The sequence below is a fragment of the Cucumis sativus genome, chromosome 3 (assembly GCF_000004075.3).
Source record: "Cucumis sativus cultivar 9930 chromosome 3, Cucumber_9930_V3, whole genome shotgun sequence".
Taxonomy (NCBI): domain Eukaryota; kingdom Viridiplantae; phylum Streptophyta; class Magnoliopsida; order Cucurbitales; family Cucurbitaceae; genus Cucumis; species Cucumis sativus.
The window spans coordinates 5883971-5904230 of record NC_026657.2 but is presented as its reverse complement, the minus strand read 5'-3'; the positions used below and the strand labels follow the sequence as shown (position 1 = coordinate 5904230).

General features: G+C 34.6%; 1 protein-coding gene across 3 annotated transcripts; it reads right to left on the bottom strand.

Moving 5' to 3' along the window:
* Positions 1-226: 226 nt before the first annotated feature.
* Positions 227-16277, bottom strand: LOC101216287 (hypothetical protein). Of its 3 annotated transcripts, XM_031882942.1 has the most exons (13): positions 15978-16277; positions 12929-12985; positions 12353-12722; positions 9214-9313; positions 8802-9084; positions 7649-7842; positions 6260-6430; positions 4503-4817; positions 2611-2769; positions 2204-2353; positions 1912-2118; positions 1748-1786; positions 227-1624 (listed from the first exon to the last, which is right to left on the bottom strand). In XM_031882942.1, exons 3-13 carry the CDS (start codon positions 12699-12701, stop codon positions 577-579), a joined length of 3015 nt encoding a protein of 1004 aa, XP_031738802.1. In that variant the 5' UTR covers positions 12702-12722; positions 12929-12985; positions 15978-16277; the 3' UTR covers positions 227-576. The 3 variants fall into 3 exon arrangements, with proteins under 3 accessions (XP_031738802.1, XP_011650585.1, XP_011650584.1); XM_011652283.2 differs by lacking the exon at positions 12929-12985 and having other exon boundaries at positions 15974-16277; XM_011652282.2 differs by lacking the exon at positions 12929-12985 and having other exon boundaries at positions 15978-16276.
* Positions 16278-20260: the final 3983 nt, after the last annotated feature.

Genomic DNA, 20260 nt, shown 5'->3' with positions numbered 1-20260 from the left:
AAAAAAGCTACTAAAAATGTTTACAAATATCATTACCAGTAACTATTTAGTTCATTACAATACATTAAAAAACAGATATTTAAAGATTTAAATCTAGTAAAAGAAAATTTGGTTCCTATGTGTATGTTGGAGAGTTAAAAGATTTTCTATCAAAATAGGAAACCTTAGAAACAGCTATACAGTCCAATTATCTAAACTTTATAAGCATGGACAACTATGAAAAATGAAAAAGAAAGAAAATAACTCAAACCTATTCATACCTCATAATTTCATTAAGATTGTGATATGAATGTACAAAGAGAAGATTATCCAACCTTCTCAAAAAAAATGAACAAATTAGAAGAGGGAAAAAAAAAGATGAAATCAACCATAACAAAACAAAATTGCTAAAGCCCTCTTAGCTAAATCATGAAACAAAAATGTGTCAACCATAGAATCAAACGTACGGTTGAGCATTTAGCCATTTGCAGCCCTGGAAGCTTCATTTGTACAGAGCCTTCCATCAACCTTCTTCCGAGATTCAATGTGATGTTGCTGAGGCATCCCAAAAATGCAACAAAACTATGTAATCCTACCTTAATTTAACTCATCACCACTAGGCCGCTGATGCTTTTTTCTCTTCAATTTATTAAGAAACGAGGCAATGGTAGGCTCATTATCGTCATTATCAACTTTTAAAGGAGCATTAGAACTGCAATCAACTGTCTCGTTATGTGTCATTGCCGTCCTCTTCAATCTTTTTTGCAAGAACCCCACGAGAGTGCAGTCATCAACCTCCTCAACTGCCTCCGATGTTTTTAACGTACTTGGACCTGTATTGCTATGTTTTCTCTTCTTTGATTGATTATGATGAAGAGGCTTCTTCGTTCCCAATGTCTCTTGCACAATTTGTTGACGAGGAATAAGCAAATTATCATGGCTGTTATTTGATGTTTTGCTATTTTTCTTCCTTCTGCCTTGGGTGGGATTACAAACCCCATTGCTCTTAGCTGTATATTCGTCCACAGAATAACTGTCTACGCCTTCACTGTCAACTGTCCGGAGTTCTAAGCAACTGTGTGCTAACGAGAAACTATTACTGTCATCCAAATCCCTGTCTGCAGCACTCTTCCCCTTCAATTCTTCAATATCATCCACAGTAGTACTAGCAAACAATGTTGTATCTGTGAGGATAGAGGGATTATAGTCAACCAAGTCGTTAGTCATTTCTGACAATACTGAGACTCCAGAAGATCCGGTTGAGTTTTGATTTTTTTCTGGTTCTGAGAAGCATGCATTTTCTTCAGTAAGCTTCTCTGCAACTTTGTTCTCAAGAACTTCCATAATATTCTCATCAACAGTCTCGGTACAGTTACTGTTGCTCCTCTCAGATTCCTTACTATTCAGCTGCAACCCAAGGCTCTCAGTGTCCAAATTCTGTTTAGCACACCACTCGCTGTCAGAACGTAGTTCCGGTACCCCTATTCTCTTTGCAGTATAAGCTCCACGTCTATTTCGTTTTCTTTGAGGCTTTGAAGATTGAACCTCTTCTGGGACAAAAGAGGTATTATATGCAATACCCACCTGAGCAGTTGCATCAGTCTGAAACCTTTGATAATTTGATTTCCTCTTCTTTGGAGCATCACTGTAGCAAAAATGAAGAAAGAATTAAAAAGAGCTTCAATCCCTGCTTAGATTTCTTTTAGGAAAAAACAAACCGAAAAGAATAAGACAGCAGGACGATAGATCAAGGAAAGTCATAACCTACCCAGTAGCACTCTTTTCATTCCTTGACACTGGCATCTTTCTGTAGACCAAGGTATTGCAAGTCAAAACCAGCATCTTAAAATCAAAACGAACAAATATAGAGAGAGAGAGAGAAAAAAGATTTTGAGTAGAAGACATAAATTAAAGGGTCACTTTCAAACTAACCTTGTTTTCACATTTCTTTTTGGGGCAGGTATTGGACCATCAGTGTTACATAATGAATCTGTATTTGGCCTGGGTCGAAAGTCAGCAGGACCAAGAGCAGGACGCTCTGTTTCCCTATCAACAAAGTTGCTAATAAGAGCAGCCTTCTGAATCTTTCTAGCTTCCTGGAGCAAAGGAACTTCATCGGGAAATAACTTCTTCCATCTCCTGTTACGAAGAACAATATGATTTAGAAACAAGATAACAGGCTTTCAAATCACAGGAATTATCAAACTAATCCGTACACCAATACCTCCGACACTCATTATCTGTACGTGATGGCACACATGCAGCTACCTTAGCCCAGCTATATCCATGTTCCTGAATTGCTATCTCCAGCCTTAAATCCTCCTCTTCTGTCCACTCACATCTTCTCAAGGAAGGATCTAAACAATTAAACCATCTGCCATCACAATGAATAATAAGTCAAATAGGAGCAAATAACTTGTTACTAGTTAGTGCATTAAGCATCTTTTATACTATGGTTAGGGAGACGTTAAAATAATTAAAGATGGTGGAGTGGAAAAGATTGTTGGTTATTTGGCTGAACCATCCATATAAATCAAAAAGCCGATTCCAGGGTGTCTAGTTTCTGGAATCTCGCCCCAAAATAATAATAAAAGATAAAAACAAGGCATAAAATAGGTCAACTTAACACACCTTTCTCTGCATTGAACTTGATTCCGACCAGGCAAAAACTCTGCTTTCTTGTTCCAATTTTTGGGCCCAAAGAGCAGTACAGCAATTTTCAAGCGAATGTCTTCATCTGGAGTGAAATAACCTTTTCTTGTCCTAGCTGGGTCAAGGGATTTTTTCCACCTGCATAACAGAAGAAATAATTCATTATAGCAATTGAATGACTGCGATATAAAACCAACCATATGACACAGAGCAACACTCCGATTGAGACCACAGTATTCAAATAACTTGGTGTTTCCATACACGTTTTTTTTTTCACCCAAAGATACAACTGAAAGTGAATAAAATATAATGGGAAAGATTATTATAGAAACGCTATTACAGTATTTTTGAGATATTAATGGTATATCAATAAATAGTTAGAGTTCTTATAAAAAAATTAACAATTAGTTAGACGTGTGGTTATAGTATCAAAGCATTATTGGAATATTAGGTGTAGCGCACCATGCAAAGTGAGCTTAGCTAAAGCGTAACGACATGAAATGTCATCCTAAAGGCAAGAGGTCCAATCCCTCCTCCTCACAATTGTTGTATTCAAACAAACAACAAAAAAGTGTAATTCCCCACACTCAGAATTGGAACCATGATTCATAATCCATATTTAGAACCTAATGGCTGAGGATTTCCTTGCAAAGACCCACCAACACCATTACTTGACTTGAAGTGCTCCGAAGAGTGAAGTATATCCTCACATACCAACATGAGTCCTTTCAAGTGCTTCTTCTAAGAGTGAAAACCATCGCCATGGACCAACACATATTATTTCAACATGTTTTGCCCTCTCACATGCATCCTAGAAAAATTCTCATAAGGTGACCTAACATAGAATTGCTCTAAGGCAGCACACTTAACTTTGGAGCTTATGACTGAGCCAACAAAATGGAAAGTGCATCTTGTGAGTATAGGCAGTAATTATCAACTCTATTAATAGCCTTTCTTAACTAAACCATCATATCCTCAAGGTGTCCTATTCAGATATGATTTAGGTCATTCATGAACCTATCAGGATACTTCCTAACTAGAACAAGATCTGAATTTATTATTATGGCACATGGAACCTCCCTCTTGAGTACTCTCACTCAAGCCCTAGATCACTCCACCCCCTTTCACTTACACTCCCTGATTTATAACAAGTTGTAATCACCCTAGTAACCACTTACAGAATAACTACTAGTAACCACCTTTACACAATAACTACTAGTAACTTCCTATCTTATCCAATTACCCTTATACTCCTAACCCTGTACTAATCTAGGTATCTAACAGAACCCCTTCTAAATAGTTAGAGGATCTGTTATTAGAGTATCATTGGGATACAAGATACTTACATATTCGTGATTAGTTAGAGAGGTTCTTAGTATTTTAGTTATGAATAGAGGGGAGGACAAAGGAGGATGTAGAATACTTCAGATTGTTTTAGGCTTGAGTTAGTATAATCACAAGAAGGGAGATTCCAAATACCTCTTGCAACTCTTATCTTTTCTAAAATGGAAATGAGACCTTTTATTGATATAGTGAAAAAAGGTTAATGATCAAAATACAAGAAACTCAAAATAAAAACTAAAAGTACAATAAAAAAAAATAAGTCGAAGCTAAGCAAAAAAAATAGAGGGATTAAGGAAACTTTCACATCTTTTAGTTTGAATTGGAAAGTTCTTATTTTCTAATTATTTACTTTTTGATCTTTTATATTTCAATGTAGTTGGGTTAAATTGAAAACTTAAGCCTATTGACATGGTCAAAACTCTCTAAACATCTCAAGCCCATTCTATGAACATTTTATTTCACTAAGAGAAAAGATTAAAGTAATACAGGCAAAAATGAACCAGTCAGATATTGTAAATAAGATCAACCTATTAGAGCACTGTGTGCCAGCTCGTCCTTCCAAAGTAGAAGCTACTGCCTGCCAATCTCTCACGCCAAATGTAGCAACAGCAGATCGAAGTCTATCATCCTCCTCTTTGGTCCACTCCCTCTTTAATATGGAAGCATTTAAACTTCTTTGATACCGAGACAGGCACTGAAAAGGAGTTCTGTTTGTGCCCAATGAAACTGCCATCTCAATCCAGTTATTCAACCCCTTCTGTTGGATAGTAAACAAAAGACTTTTATCCTCACTTGTAGTCCATGGATCTCGATTAATTAGGGGGTCTTCAAAATTCAACCATCTACATGGATTAGCAAATACAATCATTAAGTCAGAAACTATATAGCAAAAACATGTCATTCAAGGAAATACAAGACATCACAGTTGTCTGTGACGATTGTCATCACAGACATAATAATGACCACTGTCTGAATAAGGCATTTGTTACAAGTTGGTCCCACCTGTACTATAATATGAAGGCCTTCCACTATTATTCAAAACCAGTTATGGTCAATATATCTGTGATGATGATTGTCATAGACCTCTGCGATGCTGATTGTAGTTGACATCTTCAAAGAAAATCAATATGGACTAGGTCAAGAACTGAACAGATTTATACCAATAGCAAAACCCTCTGTATTTAAAAAATAAATAATCTACCAAATTAAAGGTAAAGTAATACCGTCACCAATACACAATTTCCTTAAAGTCTGGTTGAGGAAATCTGTGACATACAAATTAGTCTCAAATTCGTGTGGTTAACAGCTAAAATATTATTTAAGCGCCTAACTTCTTGAGAAAGGATTTTCTACAGAACTTTTTGTTCCATAAAATTTCTTTCTAAAAAGAACAAAAAGAAAGGGTTGAATACTAGTTTGGTCCGTCTACTTTTGGCTTTGGTTCATCTTTCTCCCTCGATGTTCAAAATGTTCGTGTTGGTCCCTATACTCTCAACTTTGGTTCATCTTAGTCCCTCTACTCTCAAAATGATCGGTTCATTTTCTGGTCCTTGGACTTTCAAAAATTAACCATTTTTATCTCTTAAAAATGAAGCAAAAAATAAGTGAATGGAACAAAATAGTCATTTTTTAAAAGTATAGGAACCAAAATGAACATTTTTAACGTATAGAGACCAAGTTGAACCAAAACCAAAAGTACAAGGACTTTACACCAAAAAAAGGCTACATATATCTCATTTTCAATTTGAACCCTATCAACAAAACAAAAACAAACAAGAATACTACAACACAATTAAACTGGAAATATAAATATAGGTCTCAACTTCATCCTTTATTCTTTTATTAGGTTTTACAAGTGAGTGCGAGACCAAGCTATCCATAAATATTAAAAGTAATCGTCTAGATATTTATTTTAAAATTGTATTGTTAAGATTTTAATAAGGTTTTCTAAATAAGAGGAAGGCCATTTCAAATAAGAAAGAAACGAATTAATTTTGACATAAAGGAATTAATCAAAGATCAGTCAAATGAACTTACACAGGATTAAATTGAAATTTATGGAAAACTAGACTAGATTTATAAAATAATATGTTATGTATGTATACATAAATGACTAGAGATTAATTATAGAAAGATAGGTAAAAAAAAAAGTATTTCAACCACATTTCTTCTAAGTAAAGCAAAGGCAAACTAAAATTGTAGAGTTTTAAAGAAAATCTTGTTGTACAAAAAAAAAAAAAAAAAAAAAAAAGGAGAAAGAAAGAAGAAGTCCGGAAGTACATACCTTGCTTCACATTCTGCACCTGAGCGACCCTGAAGATACATGGAAGCCAATTTGTCCCAATTAACTTTTGGCAGAAATTCCCTAATCTTGTCAGGAGCGATGTCAAGGTCTTTTATTGATGCAAGAATGTTATCCAAATCATCTGAATCTCCAGAAATTCCTTGTGGCCCACTGCCAAATACCATAAAATTTTAGTAAGGCTTCTGAAAACAGGAGAACAAAAAGGGAAAGACAAATCAGCAACCGTCCCTCTCTATCTCAGTAAAAACAAATATATAGATTACATACGATGAGTAGAAACAATCATCCCAAAACAGCAAAGAGTCACAAATAGCCAACAAGCTTGCAGGAAAGATGATAACTAGTTACAAAAAGAATTAGATGCAACTTCTTATCCAGCAAATAATAATAAAATGGATACAACACTCCAAGAACAATTGCATCCCAAATCTGCAGCCACAACCCTTTCCCCCCATGAAAATTTTTCCTACTCTCCAATCATATTTGCAATAGTATCAAGCAAAAGACAAATAACAATTACACCCCAATCTCCAGTCATAACCCTTCTACTACTTGAAAAAAAAAAAAATTCTCTCCATCCACATTTAGCCTCGAGAAAAAACACAGTTTCCTAAACTTCTCTATAATCTTATTGTCTTTGTGAGCAGGAAAATAGATATACATAACATAGAAACAATGTCTTCAAACACCACTATCTAGGATGTGAAGTTTTGAAATTTTAGAATGGAATGCAACCATTTGGAAAACAATTTCAGTTCAAATTTACTGTCGAGATTAAAAGTTTGATATTTTTAAATCTATCATAATTCGGCTTAATAACTGCAGTTCTGAGGTTTCAGCAGTGGAACACATGTCGGGTTGTTTCGTTTACTACATCTAGCGTCCTGAGTATTTAGGCATGCCTCTCAGTGGTAACCCAAAGAAACCTTTTTTTTTTTTTTGCAGCTTTCATTGATTTATTCAATAAAAACAACTTCCCTTGAGGAAAAATAAAGATAGAGGGCTTAGAAAAACCCACAAAAGAAGGGAGCTCTGCCTACAAAAAGAGACTCCAACTATGAAAAATAATACCTCTAAAATATTTACAAAATATCTTTGAAATTGAACCCAACAAAGTAAATAAAATTAAACGAAGAACCAAATCTCACTAAGGTCCCTATCCACCCTTCCAAATGGAGAATCAAGGGATCTCTGAACATATAAAATTTTTAGAGTGGTTTGGCATTTAGTTAAGTATCAAAATAAATAAAATTTAAATAATAATAAGAATGAAAGACTCACATAGCATCATGGTAATACATATTCATTACCTATCCATCCAACTGCTAAAAATTGGTGCATGAGCAAACACAATAGACAAAAAGTTACCTGATTTGATCCACTGAAATCTGAAGCACCATCTCCTGAAACTGCTGTCTTATTCCCTTCCCTAGATTCTCCCTTTCTACAATGGACCATTTCTTTCGATCAACAGGGGGGAACTTTGCCAATCCCATTCTGTAACACGCAACATGAGAATTCTCATCCGGGCCATAATACATTCCAGATAGTCGTTTGTCCTTCTGCAGAAACAAAATAATAACACATAAGAGTCAAAAGGAGAAGCACAAACAGGTGCAAAAGAAAAAAAGAGAACTATGGGATTCAGGTGGCTTCACGGCACGGACTCTCAATTTATTAGCAAAAAACAACACTTTAAAGCTGCTTTGCGGCATATGGCAGGGAGCTGAAGAAGAAAGCTAAAAAAAATTTATTCAACTAGCTTCTGGGGTTTTGAATAGATAAAAGCTAAAACAATTTTATGAAAAGCAAGTTCCATGCAGAGAAATATTTGAAAGGATTAAACATCCTTCTAAAGAATTTAGGATTTGCCTGGGGTAGCTTTCTTTCTTTTCTTTTCTTTTCTTTTTTTTTTTTTGTCAATATTTCAATTCCACAATACTTTGATTTGTATACTTGTTTGAAAAGATTTCTTGCAATGTTATAGTTATAGGGCAGGCTTTCTATTAAGGGGACGTTTGGTTAGTGATAAAAAGAAAGAGTTAAGTTGAGTTGGTAATAATTATAAGAAAATTATCAGGTGAGTTGACACGAATAACGATGTGAGAAATGTGAGTATTTTGGTGAGAAATTTGAGTTGATGTGAATAACGAAGTAGTAAACATCTTTAACTATTGGTCAACCAAACAGGGGGTTGGTTTTTTTTTTTTACCCACACAACCCAACTCTCCCAAATTACTCAAGTTGCCGAACACCCTAAATGAAAAACCAATGGCACAAAATCAATGAGTCTATCCCAGTGCTCATCTAGCTCTTTCCAATAGTCTTTTGGCTATGAAACTCAAACAGGGTGCCTTGAGATGATAAGATTGCCTACATGACTCCTATCAAATTAATGAAAACTGTTGATATACATATTTATCAAAGCTGTAAACAAATAATAAACAAATCCATACTTGTAAATGTGGAAGTACAAATAATTCAAAAGTAATAGACTCATGAGCATAAAATATTAACTAACCTTTGATGAATCCTTTGCTTGTGGTTTTGCAGCTGAAATTAACTGGACTCGAGGATCTATCATTTGAGACAGTGCACAACTTGTTCTTCGCTTACATGAACCCTGGAAATCTTTGAGAATTTTGCAACGTTTTCTGAGCTTTTTGTTCTCCTCAATTCTAGCTTCAAGATGAATCATCTTACTACGAATAAACTTCTGCTGGGACCTATTCTTCTTGATGGCATCAACAAATGCCAACGCGGCCTTTGGCAAGCTTCCCTTTTCAAAGGCTAGCATGGATGGCCTACAAAATTGGTATTCACAAGACAGTAATTCCTTAGAGACATACAACACTATCATTAGGAAGAAGCTATTTTGCACCAAAATATTGCTAAGAAGTATTAGTATTGCATGTTATTCAATATGTTAGTACCGTTTTGAGGATGTCTGGCTCTCAACAGCTATGTCGTCAGAATCCAACTTCAGAGATCCAACATAGTCACGAGACTGATTGGGTTTATTGCTCAAAGTATCTGCAAATAAGTTACATATCTTGAGAAATGGTAAGAGGGAAAAAGACCCTTAAAAGGAAACTTCCAATACATATTGAGAAATAGTTAAATCAAAATTTTCTAATTCCATGACTTTTCTTAAAGAACAAAAAATATTTAGAGCTTAAGTGAAACAAGTTGCAGAATAGATAAAACAATGCATATAAGGAGCCTCCTTCCTTCAAAAGAGGGTGCGGTCACATTGCAACCTGGTCAAAAGGAGATGGGCAACTTTGGATATGTTGCTTCGGGGGCCTGGAAGTGGATTTTTTATCAATCACCAAAGCTCTTCTATGCTCACCAAGTGGATTTGGAGGCTCACACAAGAACAGAAACCCCTTTTGAAGAATGTTATATCTAGTATTTATGGAGTGAACTCCAACGGACATGACCATGGAGATTTTTTTTCTTTTTTTTCGTAACATAACCTTCATTGTCAAAGAGAAAAGACACACAAAGAGGGGGAAATAAGGTATCCCACATAACAGCTTACAAATAAGAGCCCAACTAATATAAATTCGGGTTAGGCCATAATTACGAAAAAATTTAGAGGTATAGAACCAAGTAGAAACAAAAAGGGCAACCAATTAGAAAAATCGTTGTTAGTTTCTTTATCATGGAAGATTCTAAAGTTTCTTTCACAAGACCTCCTAAGGAGAACGAAAATCCCATCATGCATATGGCTACGGAGTGATTAAGAAGAGAAAAAAAACAGACCACAGGTGGACATTGACAACAATCTTTCTTTCTTTCTTTGGTTTGCTAAAGTGCAAGTTGGCATGGGTACTAATCAAATACATTTTTGGGAAGACATGGATTGATTGAGCCTCCACACAATCTTGCTTTCCAGATCTATATGTGATTTGTGATCCCTCCATGGATATGGAAATTATTCAACAAGTTTGATTTTCTCAAGTCTTTCCAACATCCCTAGCAAGGCTTAAATCCACCAAATTAAGTTGGTTTGGAGAAACAAATGCCTGAAGAAAATAAAAATCCTCCCTAGTCAATGGCTTTGAGAAGCCTTTATGACAAATGATAAGCTCCAAAGAAAGTTTTAGATCTTGAGCCTTCACTCCATCTAGCTATAGATTGTGTTTGGGAGTGGTGGAAGACATTGACCACCTGTAGCTATAGATTGTAATTTTTCTTTTAGAAGTTGGGGACTGTGACTTGTCTTCCTTGGACGAGAGAAGATTGGCACTTTGAAGGTCTAAACGCTTGGAAATTGAAAGGCAAAGCAAGGAGGTGTTTGGTCCACTAACTTATGTTCATAAGGTAATATTAAACATGCCAATATTAATTCTTATCCCAAAAAAAAATAAGACTTTCATAAGACAATGTTAAACAACCAAATATTAAAAATAAATACTATTGAAAGTTAGCACATTTATTGAGGAACTCCATCTTCCTCTCTTTCTCTATTTTTCACGTTTATCAAGAAACTTCATTTTACAACTCTTCACTCCAACATAAACTTCCTATCTTCAACATATGAATTCCAAATTTCATAACTCAACTCAATACCCCAAACACCCCCTAGGATTTTGGGAAGAAATGTAACTAGAACTTAGGGAATGTTTGGGGCAAGGGATAGAATAGTCAGTTCTAAGGAGTTGTGACTCTGGAGAGTTGTGAACTCTAAGGTCCACAATGTAAGGAGTTGATAAGGTATAAAATTGATATTTTTTTGTGGTGGGCCCACAAACTCTTTGGGCCAAACAAGGACTGGGGTGAACAACTCCTACTTCTCAACTTCTTGGGTCAAGCACACCCTTAATGTCTCTTTTTGTTTGTATGTTGTTATCAGTATTTTAAAAACCCTCTCGAGCGTGCACCTAGACTCAAGAGGTAGGCCTAGTGCCTCGCCTAGGAGGTGAGGCTCACAAATATTTTGTTGAAAGAAAAAATGAGTTGTGGACTAAAAAAAATAAATAAAAGGGTAGAAAAAACCAGTGGTCAGCCAAAAAATATTTTGTCGAAAAAAATGAGTTTTGGACTCAACACAGCATGAAAAATAAAAATTAATATAAAATAAAAATGAAGGAGAGTAAAAAACCAGCAAGGAGCACGACAACTTTGGGGAGCTCAAGGGAGTCACTGCCGATGGATGTTCTCGCCAGTGGCAAGAGGGTGGGCCAACAACCAGAAAGCAGAATAGGGCGGCAGAGTTTGGGCCGCAAGAAAAAGGAGAGCATGAAAAAGGTGGAGAAATGGAGCAAAATGTTGAAGGGTTCAAAACAAAAAATAGAATTAAGAAAAAAGGGCCTAATATGGTGGGTCGTGCTTATTTGGGCTTTTTCTAATCAGCTTTAATTATCTTTTTTCAGTTGTGTGTCACCTATGTCATTGGCATGTCAAGGCCGTGTCGGAAATTAAGAAAATAATAATAAAACAATTGACATGCCAGTTAGCATGTCGGAGATGTGTCTGGGGCATGTTGGTATCCGAAACGTGTCTGACACTAGCACTTGGCCATCTTAGGAGTGAAGGTGCTTAGGAAGCTACCACGTAAATGCCACAATTCGCGCAAGACGTATGACTAACCGAAGTAATTTTGAACTAATTTCACCCATTCAATCAAAAGAGTAAATAATAGTAACCTCTAGTAAACTAAAAAACGAAAAATACAAGATCTTTTGGTGTTTGGGGTTCTACCTTGATTTCATTTGTCAATGAAATTTTACTTTTACCAAAAGAAAACTTGCAAGAAATAGAGATAAAACAAGAATTGTAAAAGAATATTAGAGAAAATATCTGTAATCAGATCACAAGAAAGTAATATGAAACATCAATCAACAAGTCAGAAGACTTGCAGTGAAGAAACATGAACTAAACCTAGATTGGGGAAGGAACGTACAATTCTTCCCGAGTAACCCAAAGCCACTGGAAAATGCCATATAAAGTGGGCAGCTCGGAATGAGTGATTAATATCACAAGCAAGGAACTTCAAGAACAAGTCATATAAGCCAATAAAACAAGACAGTTATAGATCAATATTTACAATTACGAATAACTTACCACTTTCATACGCTGCAAAGCGCCGCTGTATTGAACGAAGCATCTCAAATTCATCTTCCTCCTCGTCTGCAGACACTGGTGTACTCTGCGGCTGCTCATCAGCCAAAATCGAGAACCGATTCTGAATATCTCGAAGAAGTTCGAAATCATCAACATCATCAGAATCAGAACCAGGATCAGCATCTCCGGCAGCAGGTGATGACAACCTGGGATTAATATAATCCTCAGGATTAACACCAGCAAGCCTATAGGCTCTCTGAAGAACTTCCATGTCCTCATCAACCACACCATCTTCCTTGTCAGCAGGATGCTCAACGTCAATTTCATCAACATGGTTGCGGAGAGACATGGCTGTGTGAGCAAAACATACCTGAAACAACCCAACATTAGACAAGAACTAGAATAGCTCAATTTCCAAAGAACGAACCAAAAACCATATAAGGCTATTAGATTTGAAAGAAATAAAATTTTGCTTTACAAAAGCAAAGCAAAGGAAAACCTGGAAATAAGACAGATTCTATAGAATAGACAAATAACCCAACACAAAAATCAATGTTTTCAAAGCACAAGGCGCACCTCAAGGCGATAAGCACTGTAATCGCATCAATGCCTAAGGTGACGAAAAGGCAAGGTCTGAGTGAAGCAAAACGCAATGGATAAATAAAAAAATAAGTTATATATATAGAGAGCCTATATTTGGAATATCCAAATACCAAAGCCCTATCAATACCAAATAGAAAAAACTTAAACATGTCAAAAAAAATTCAATAATAGTCCAGTCCTAGACTCCTAGTACTTACAAAACACCATTAAGTCACAAAGTAACAACAATGAACCAAAAAAATAAACAAACGTAAAACATAATGTTCAATTAAGATTAAATAATTATTGCCATCATCTATATCTCAACTTAAGGCCTCATCTAGTATTCCTACTTTGCTATTCTTCTCTTCTTCGTCCAATAAAGATTATATAATAATATAATTAAGTATGAATGAAAATAATACAAGTTTCAGATTTATAATACAATAGATTAAATAATAATATAATTATTATTTTATGTTTTAATTATTTAAATTGAAGACTCGATTAAAGAAAGGAAAAATGATTTAAAAGTTAAAGATTTCATTAGACCCCACTTCTGAACCAACTACTCGGCAAGAAGTCAAAAAAGAAGGAAGATGAAGAAGAAAGAGACAAATCAATCAAATAATGAATATGCAGTCAAACGAAGACAAAAGCTACTGAAGAAAAAATTCTGAAGCTCCAAATCATGTTAGTAGAAGCACATAGGAAGAACGTGAATTGCACATAGGAAGAACGTGAATTGAAGAAGAAGTTGGGAACAAAAGTTTTTGAACGTGAAGTCAAACGAGGAAGATGAAGAGTTCGATTGAAAAGCATGCAAAATCACAGACTGTCTAAGAAGAGTTTGAAAATCAAATTGACGTTTGTTGCATGGCATTTCATTGACCCTTTTGTGGGTATTTAGGGATCAGATTTTGTGTACCTCTGAGTATTTTTCTTTCTATTATTGTTATTATTATTAAATTTATAAAATAAAACAAATGTGCATTTATCGGGAGCCAGTAAGTGCACAAGACCCAGTAAGATGAGCACCTGATTGAAGGCACTCACCTTGACTTACAGGAAGGCCGAAAGACCCCAGACGCCTCGCCTAGGGCACATCTGGGGTTGCCTCAACATCAGTGACAAAAACCATTTACATAACCACAATCCAACCTTTTCAGGCTTCGAAAATAGTTAAACTACTCTAAGTCAGTCACGGCCGCACTTCAACAAAACCATGTTGATTGCTTAGGTCCACCTTGCCATGACCTGAGAGCAGTAATTTTAGGAAAATAATGAATATTAAGAACACCCAGTAAGTAACCCCACTATTGGTAATGATCCAACTTTCTAGGAACTATTATTGGGTCATCACAACCATGCAAGAGATTTTAAACCAAAACTAGTTGACTATTTAACTAAAAAGTAAAAACTTTTATAAATAAGTAAACCATCGCAAAATAACATAATTTGCAAATAAAAGTTTTGGGATCCGTAAAACGTTGATTAAAATAAATAATTTAATTTAATTAAAACATTTAAATTTAAAACTTTTTCATGAAATGACACTGAGCGAAAGCAACTCTCTAGTCCCATATGGCACCTTCGACAAACCTCCTCGTCAAGCATCTAGTATGTTCTTGTCTTTACAGGATGAACATTTTAAGAAAAGGTGAGTATTTTTTTAAAGAGAGAAACGCTTCATTGAGAACAATGAAAAAGTACAAGAACAGGGTCGGCCTATACCAACCCTGGAAAAAACCCCATAACAAAAAAGGATCCCAACTAATAAAAATAAATCCCAAAGAGTAGTTAGCAAAAAGCTTCCAAGTTGAAGCCCAAAGTGAGACATAATGATGAACGAGGAACCAAAGATCTCTAGAATCCCTCTCAGTACCCCTAAAAATTCTATTATTTTGTTCCCTCCACAAGCTCCATAATATCGCACATGTACGGGCATTCCAAAGAAACCTGGCTTTCTCTTCCACAAATGGGTTGAGAAGGTAATACTCGATCATGTCTCTAACACCTCTAGGACGTGCACTCACTCTGCAGCTCTGCCAGTCCCATTTGAGAGAAAAGGTTGAGTATTTAAAATACTCAATAAGTAACTTCACTATTTCACTATCGGGGTCATGGTATGCAAGCACAAACATGAACTGTATTTTCTGAATGGTGGGACCTAATCTGAGGTATTAAAGTTGAGCTGGACTGTTATCTAAGTGAACAATTTAAATTGTCATATTGTAGGTGAGATGTACGTGGTAATTGATGAACCTGTAGAAACACAAACTAGTGAATCCAACGGAACATAATCTAAATCTACTGGACCCAAAGGCACACATAACTGGTCGACCCAAAGGCGCACACAAACTGAATCTGAGGTGTACATAGCTACGGGTAGGAGGGCAATTGTCAATAAACTGAACTAGCATGAAACATACAATAAATGTGTCCTATATCGTAAGATCGTGTCATAATAGCTCATATAAATCTATAACATGCTTATAAAATCTCTTCAATCATGAAGAAAGCATAACATGGAATTTTCTAAAAAATGTTTGCCAAAGCCAAAATTAACATTTTAAACTTAACTTGTCTGGCGCAAGGTGTTTCCAGTACTACTTATCTTGAGGGTAAGCCCGAACATTCAATTCAAGCAAAACAAACTCTGTTTTAGGCTAGAGCATGGACTAGATTTAAAATTTAACCACTTAGGGTCTAAGTCCAAACACAACTTCATTCCAAAGAGTCTCGAAATGACATACCTAAAATCGGAGCTTAATCCAAATCCAATTTATTACTACACAAAAAGACTCCAACCTATGCATAAGTCTTAATTAAGGATTATAGAACAAATTTCCAGCAATAATAATCAACCAAAAAGGGTTTCAAAACCTTAACACTTACTAAAATTCCTTTGAAACAACTTCTGAGTCTGCTGGAAAACAGACTAAGACACTGTGGGTGGTATAAATTTCATGTCAAAACTAAATAGGTATTCCAAAAACCTCAAGAAAACTCAAAAACTCCATTTCAAAAGGAACTAACCTACCAAAACCAAAGAACCCGGCGATAGAGGCAACGAACGTGGACGACGGCAGGCGAACGCGGAATCCGGCGAATGGTAGTGGTGGCGATGGCTGGATGGAGATTGGCGACGCGCGGCTGTGATGGAACGGATCGTAGAGAGAGATGGAGAGTGAAGTTTCGGGCAACTTTCCGGATACGCTTGGATGGCCCAGGATCGAACAGAGGCAGAGCCAGTCGGTGGCGCGATGCGTTGCTGGCGGCAACAGGTGCTTGGAGCGTAGGCCAAGGGGCTAAAGACGCAAAACTAACGGGAAGGAGTTTTTGTGCGTAGGGTTTGAGGAAGAAATAATTAATGAATTAACTATTAATTTTGAATAATTATGTTTTCCTATAGAAATAATTAAATATTTATGTATTTATCATTTTTACCTTTTCTTAATTAGGTTCATTTATGGGGAATTTTTATATATAGCAAAGAAAATTACTTTTTAAAAAATTGGATCAATTTTACTGTATTAAATATTATGGATCAATTTTAGTATATTAAATAGTTTTAATATTTTACTACTTTTAAAAATGTAATTATTATATTTTATTCAACGTTAAAATTTACTACATTCATTCAATATCGATTCGGTTCCTATAATTTTAAAAATAATTTGGTTCATGTATTTTAAAATTGATTATGATTTAAAAGTTGATATTAAGATTAACATGAATTTGAGGTAGTTGTCATCTGGGTTCCAAACTTCCATGTACATAAATTAATAAACAATTTTGTATCGAGGGATGTCAGATTGGACAATACACAAACAATTTTGTATCGGTTCCTATTTCATATTTATATATCTTTACATTGATAGATGTTAGTTCTCATTATGATTTCAATCTTAATTCATTTCATATTCATATATCTCTACACCAATGACATCGATTCTTGATTCGTTCGGATTTCAATCCTAACCTAACCATTATTGGGGTTAGGGTTAGTGGATTGAAATTAGAAGAAACTTACTGTGATCAAACAATGGTATGTTAGTCTATAATTTTCACTTTTCATAGTCTATAATTTTCACTTTTCATCCCCAAAATTGGAATAATGGATTTAGCTACTTTGGCTAGCTACTACCCATAAAAATGGGACGAGTTTAATTGCGTACTAAACAAAAACCACAAAAAAATATTCATAGATCCACTTCTTTTTAAAGCATATACTAAATTTTCTTATAATCATTAAACAAGCTAAAAAACTGAAACTTATCTCTTCCAAATTCAAACTTACAGTTAACTTAAACCTATATGACCAAAAAGTTGAAAACCATCTCGCGAAAAACCATGCGTTTATATTCTAACGAGCGTTTGACACGTAGGTTTTGAATAAAATGCCTGGAAATTGAATGTCTATTGACTTATTTGATAGAGTTCTAATGCATGGAGATTACATATGTTAGTGTTAGGTATTAGTTTTGATTTTGTGAGTTTAACTCATTTGTTTTTTTAAAATTGTACGTCTTAAATTTATCATGTATTTAATTTTTTTATTGTTTTTTCTTCATATTTTGTATCTCTAATTTAATTTATTGACTCTATTGATTTTCATGACAACAATGTAAAAATGAGAAATTTTAATATTCAATAACAATAATTTTTATTAAAATAGTATTAATATCAATGGTCTAATAAAAAATGTTACAAACCATTCACAAAATATAGTAAGTCGGGAATTTGAATGAGTTTTGTGAAAGTTTCAGTTAAGCAACGTTAAAAAGGGTTCAAAAAGTTTTAAAATAGACATAAACAAAAGGGTTATGCAAAAGCGAAAGTCAAATAGAGCTACAATTAGTCAGGGTTATGGTTGTCTTCTTAAGATACACCCACAATGTATTTTAAACTACTTTTATTTAAAAAAATTAAATAAAAATGAGTTTTAAAAACATAGTTTTTTCTTAAGTCAATCCATACAAGTCTTAGTAAACTGGCTAACGAAAAAAATGAAAAATGTTATTAAACTAACAATAAACCATGGTATATGTGATATATATTTATAATTTATACTATATTATCAATGTATTAATGTTTGATTTATAATTGAGATCACAATAGATAGTTCACCAATTTTCACCGAGGAAAAATATCATAAAATGAAAGAAAAATTAATTTTAAACAAAGAATATAAAAAGATATAATTAAGAGGGTGGTCTAATAATTATTATTATTAAAAAAAACTTTTGAGGAAAAGAAAATAGAAAATGAAAAAAATGTGTATTTGAAAAAATGTTACTGTGAATAAATCAAATGCGTATTTGGAATGATTCATAATTTTTTATTTTTATGAATTTTTCAAGGTTTTTGGTGGCTGTCAAAGTTGGTAGGCGGAAGTTCGCCAGCGAAGTTGTCAGAAATGACACGCAATGGTCGGCAGGGGTTGTATTTAAAGTTGGCCCACAAAATTTCTAGATTGAATTAGAAAAAGAATAATTTTTTTTTTAAAAAAGTAATTAATGGGCTTGAATAGTGTTTACTATTCAAAGCCATGGGAAATGGTGTAGAAAGTCTTGGTGAAGACGGTCAACGGTCGCCAATGTGTTTAAGACGATTGGTTGGTCGCCAACCATCATGACAATTGATCGCCAAGGGTCATGGCTATTGGCATTACCATCACTACGATCATTTGTTAATAGGCACAACATTGATAATTAACGATAACAATTGATCGTCGTCAATCAAGATGTGCACTTGATGATGACAGTAACGTCTAAAATTGTAGGTCACCAACAATCAAGATGATTAGTCACCGACAATCGATGATCAATAGTCTAGACAATCAAGATGATCCAGAGCCTATGGTTAAGGCGACAAGTGGTCGTGACCGTTGATCAATCATGATCAGGCTTCATGGTTGATCATGAAGTTGGCTAACCTATGTTGTCAAATGTCATCAATGATCATTGATAAGAGGTTGAAGTGAAAAATTTTCTAAAACATATGACATTCAATAAAATTTAAAATAATAACATATTCCAAACTTATATGTTTAGTTTTTTAATCCTCAAAAGTTTATTCCAAGTGCCCAAACATGGGTTTAGTTTCTTAATCCCATGAAATTTTATTCCAAGTGTCAAAACTCATTGGCCAAACAACCCCCGAAACTTATCTCTTGATTTATCCTAATTTGTTGTTTTATTTTCTTGATTTGAATGGTTCAATTTTGAACCAACACCTAAACCAAGGCAAAAAGTTGTAGACATGGATCTAGATAACATCCACCTCAAATTTTGTTAAATATCAACGATAACTTTTATAGCAGAGACTAAATCGTAATCAAGTCAAAGGTACATGGATCAAACAATCATTTTGGAGGCACTTAATTGTGGTCATTTACGACTTAGAGAAGAATGTGTGGTCTACTAAAAATCTGAACATAGGAAAGTCTTACAAATTATGAGCTAATATTTTGAAGCACAAAGAGACCTTTAAATTCTCAGCTTTTGTGTTGGGAAAAGGAACCAAGATCATATTGGAAGGACAATTGGTGTGGTGTGGAGCCATTTGCAGAGAAATTTTCTGATTTGTTATCATTGTCTTTGAATAAGGATGTTTATTGGTGTATTGTTACTCATTCATGGAACTTGGACCTTAGAAGAAATATGTTCGATAACGAGCTTGACAATGTGGCCTCAATTCTAAAAATTCTTAATTCTTAGACCTCCTCAAATGGTGGCGACAATTTTAAATGAACTCCTAATGTTAATGGCAGCTTTACTAAGAAGTATATTTTTCACAATTTAACTAAGAGATCCACATCCATTGTTGTTCCTTTGATTCAAAGAATAAGAGACTCTAGACCACTTATCTTTGTACCGTCTCTTTACTAAAAAAGCTTGGAACACTTTGTTTAGAATTTTTTATTTGAAGTTTTGTCTTCCTAGCAAGGTTGATAGTTGGTTGATTGAAGTGTTCAACATTAGAGGTTATAGTTCGAAAGGAAACATCTTATGGAGATGTGCTACTCAGTCCTTTTCGTGGTGCATTTGGAAAGAAATGAATAGTATAATTTTTTTAAGATAGCTAAAATTATTTTGATTCTTTTAGACTATGTTGCAACACACAACTTCTTGGTGGATTACCAATTACACCAAATACTTTTGTAATTATAGTCTTTCTATGATATTCAACAATTGGAAGGTCATCATTTTTGGGCTCTCTTATCCTTTGTCCTTAAGTTGTTCTCTTTTGTTATATGAATATACATGTTTCTTATAAAATAAAATTTTAAAAATATGAATAGCATAAATCACATACATT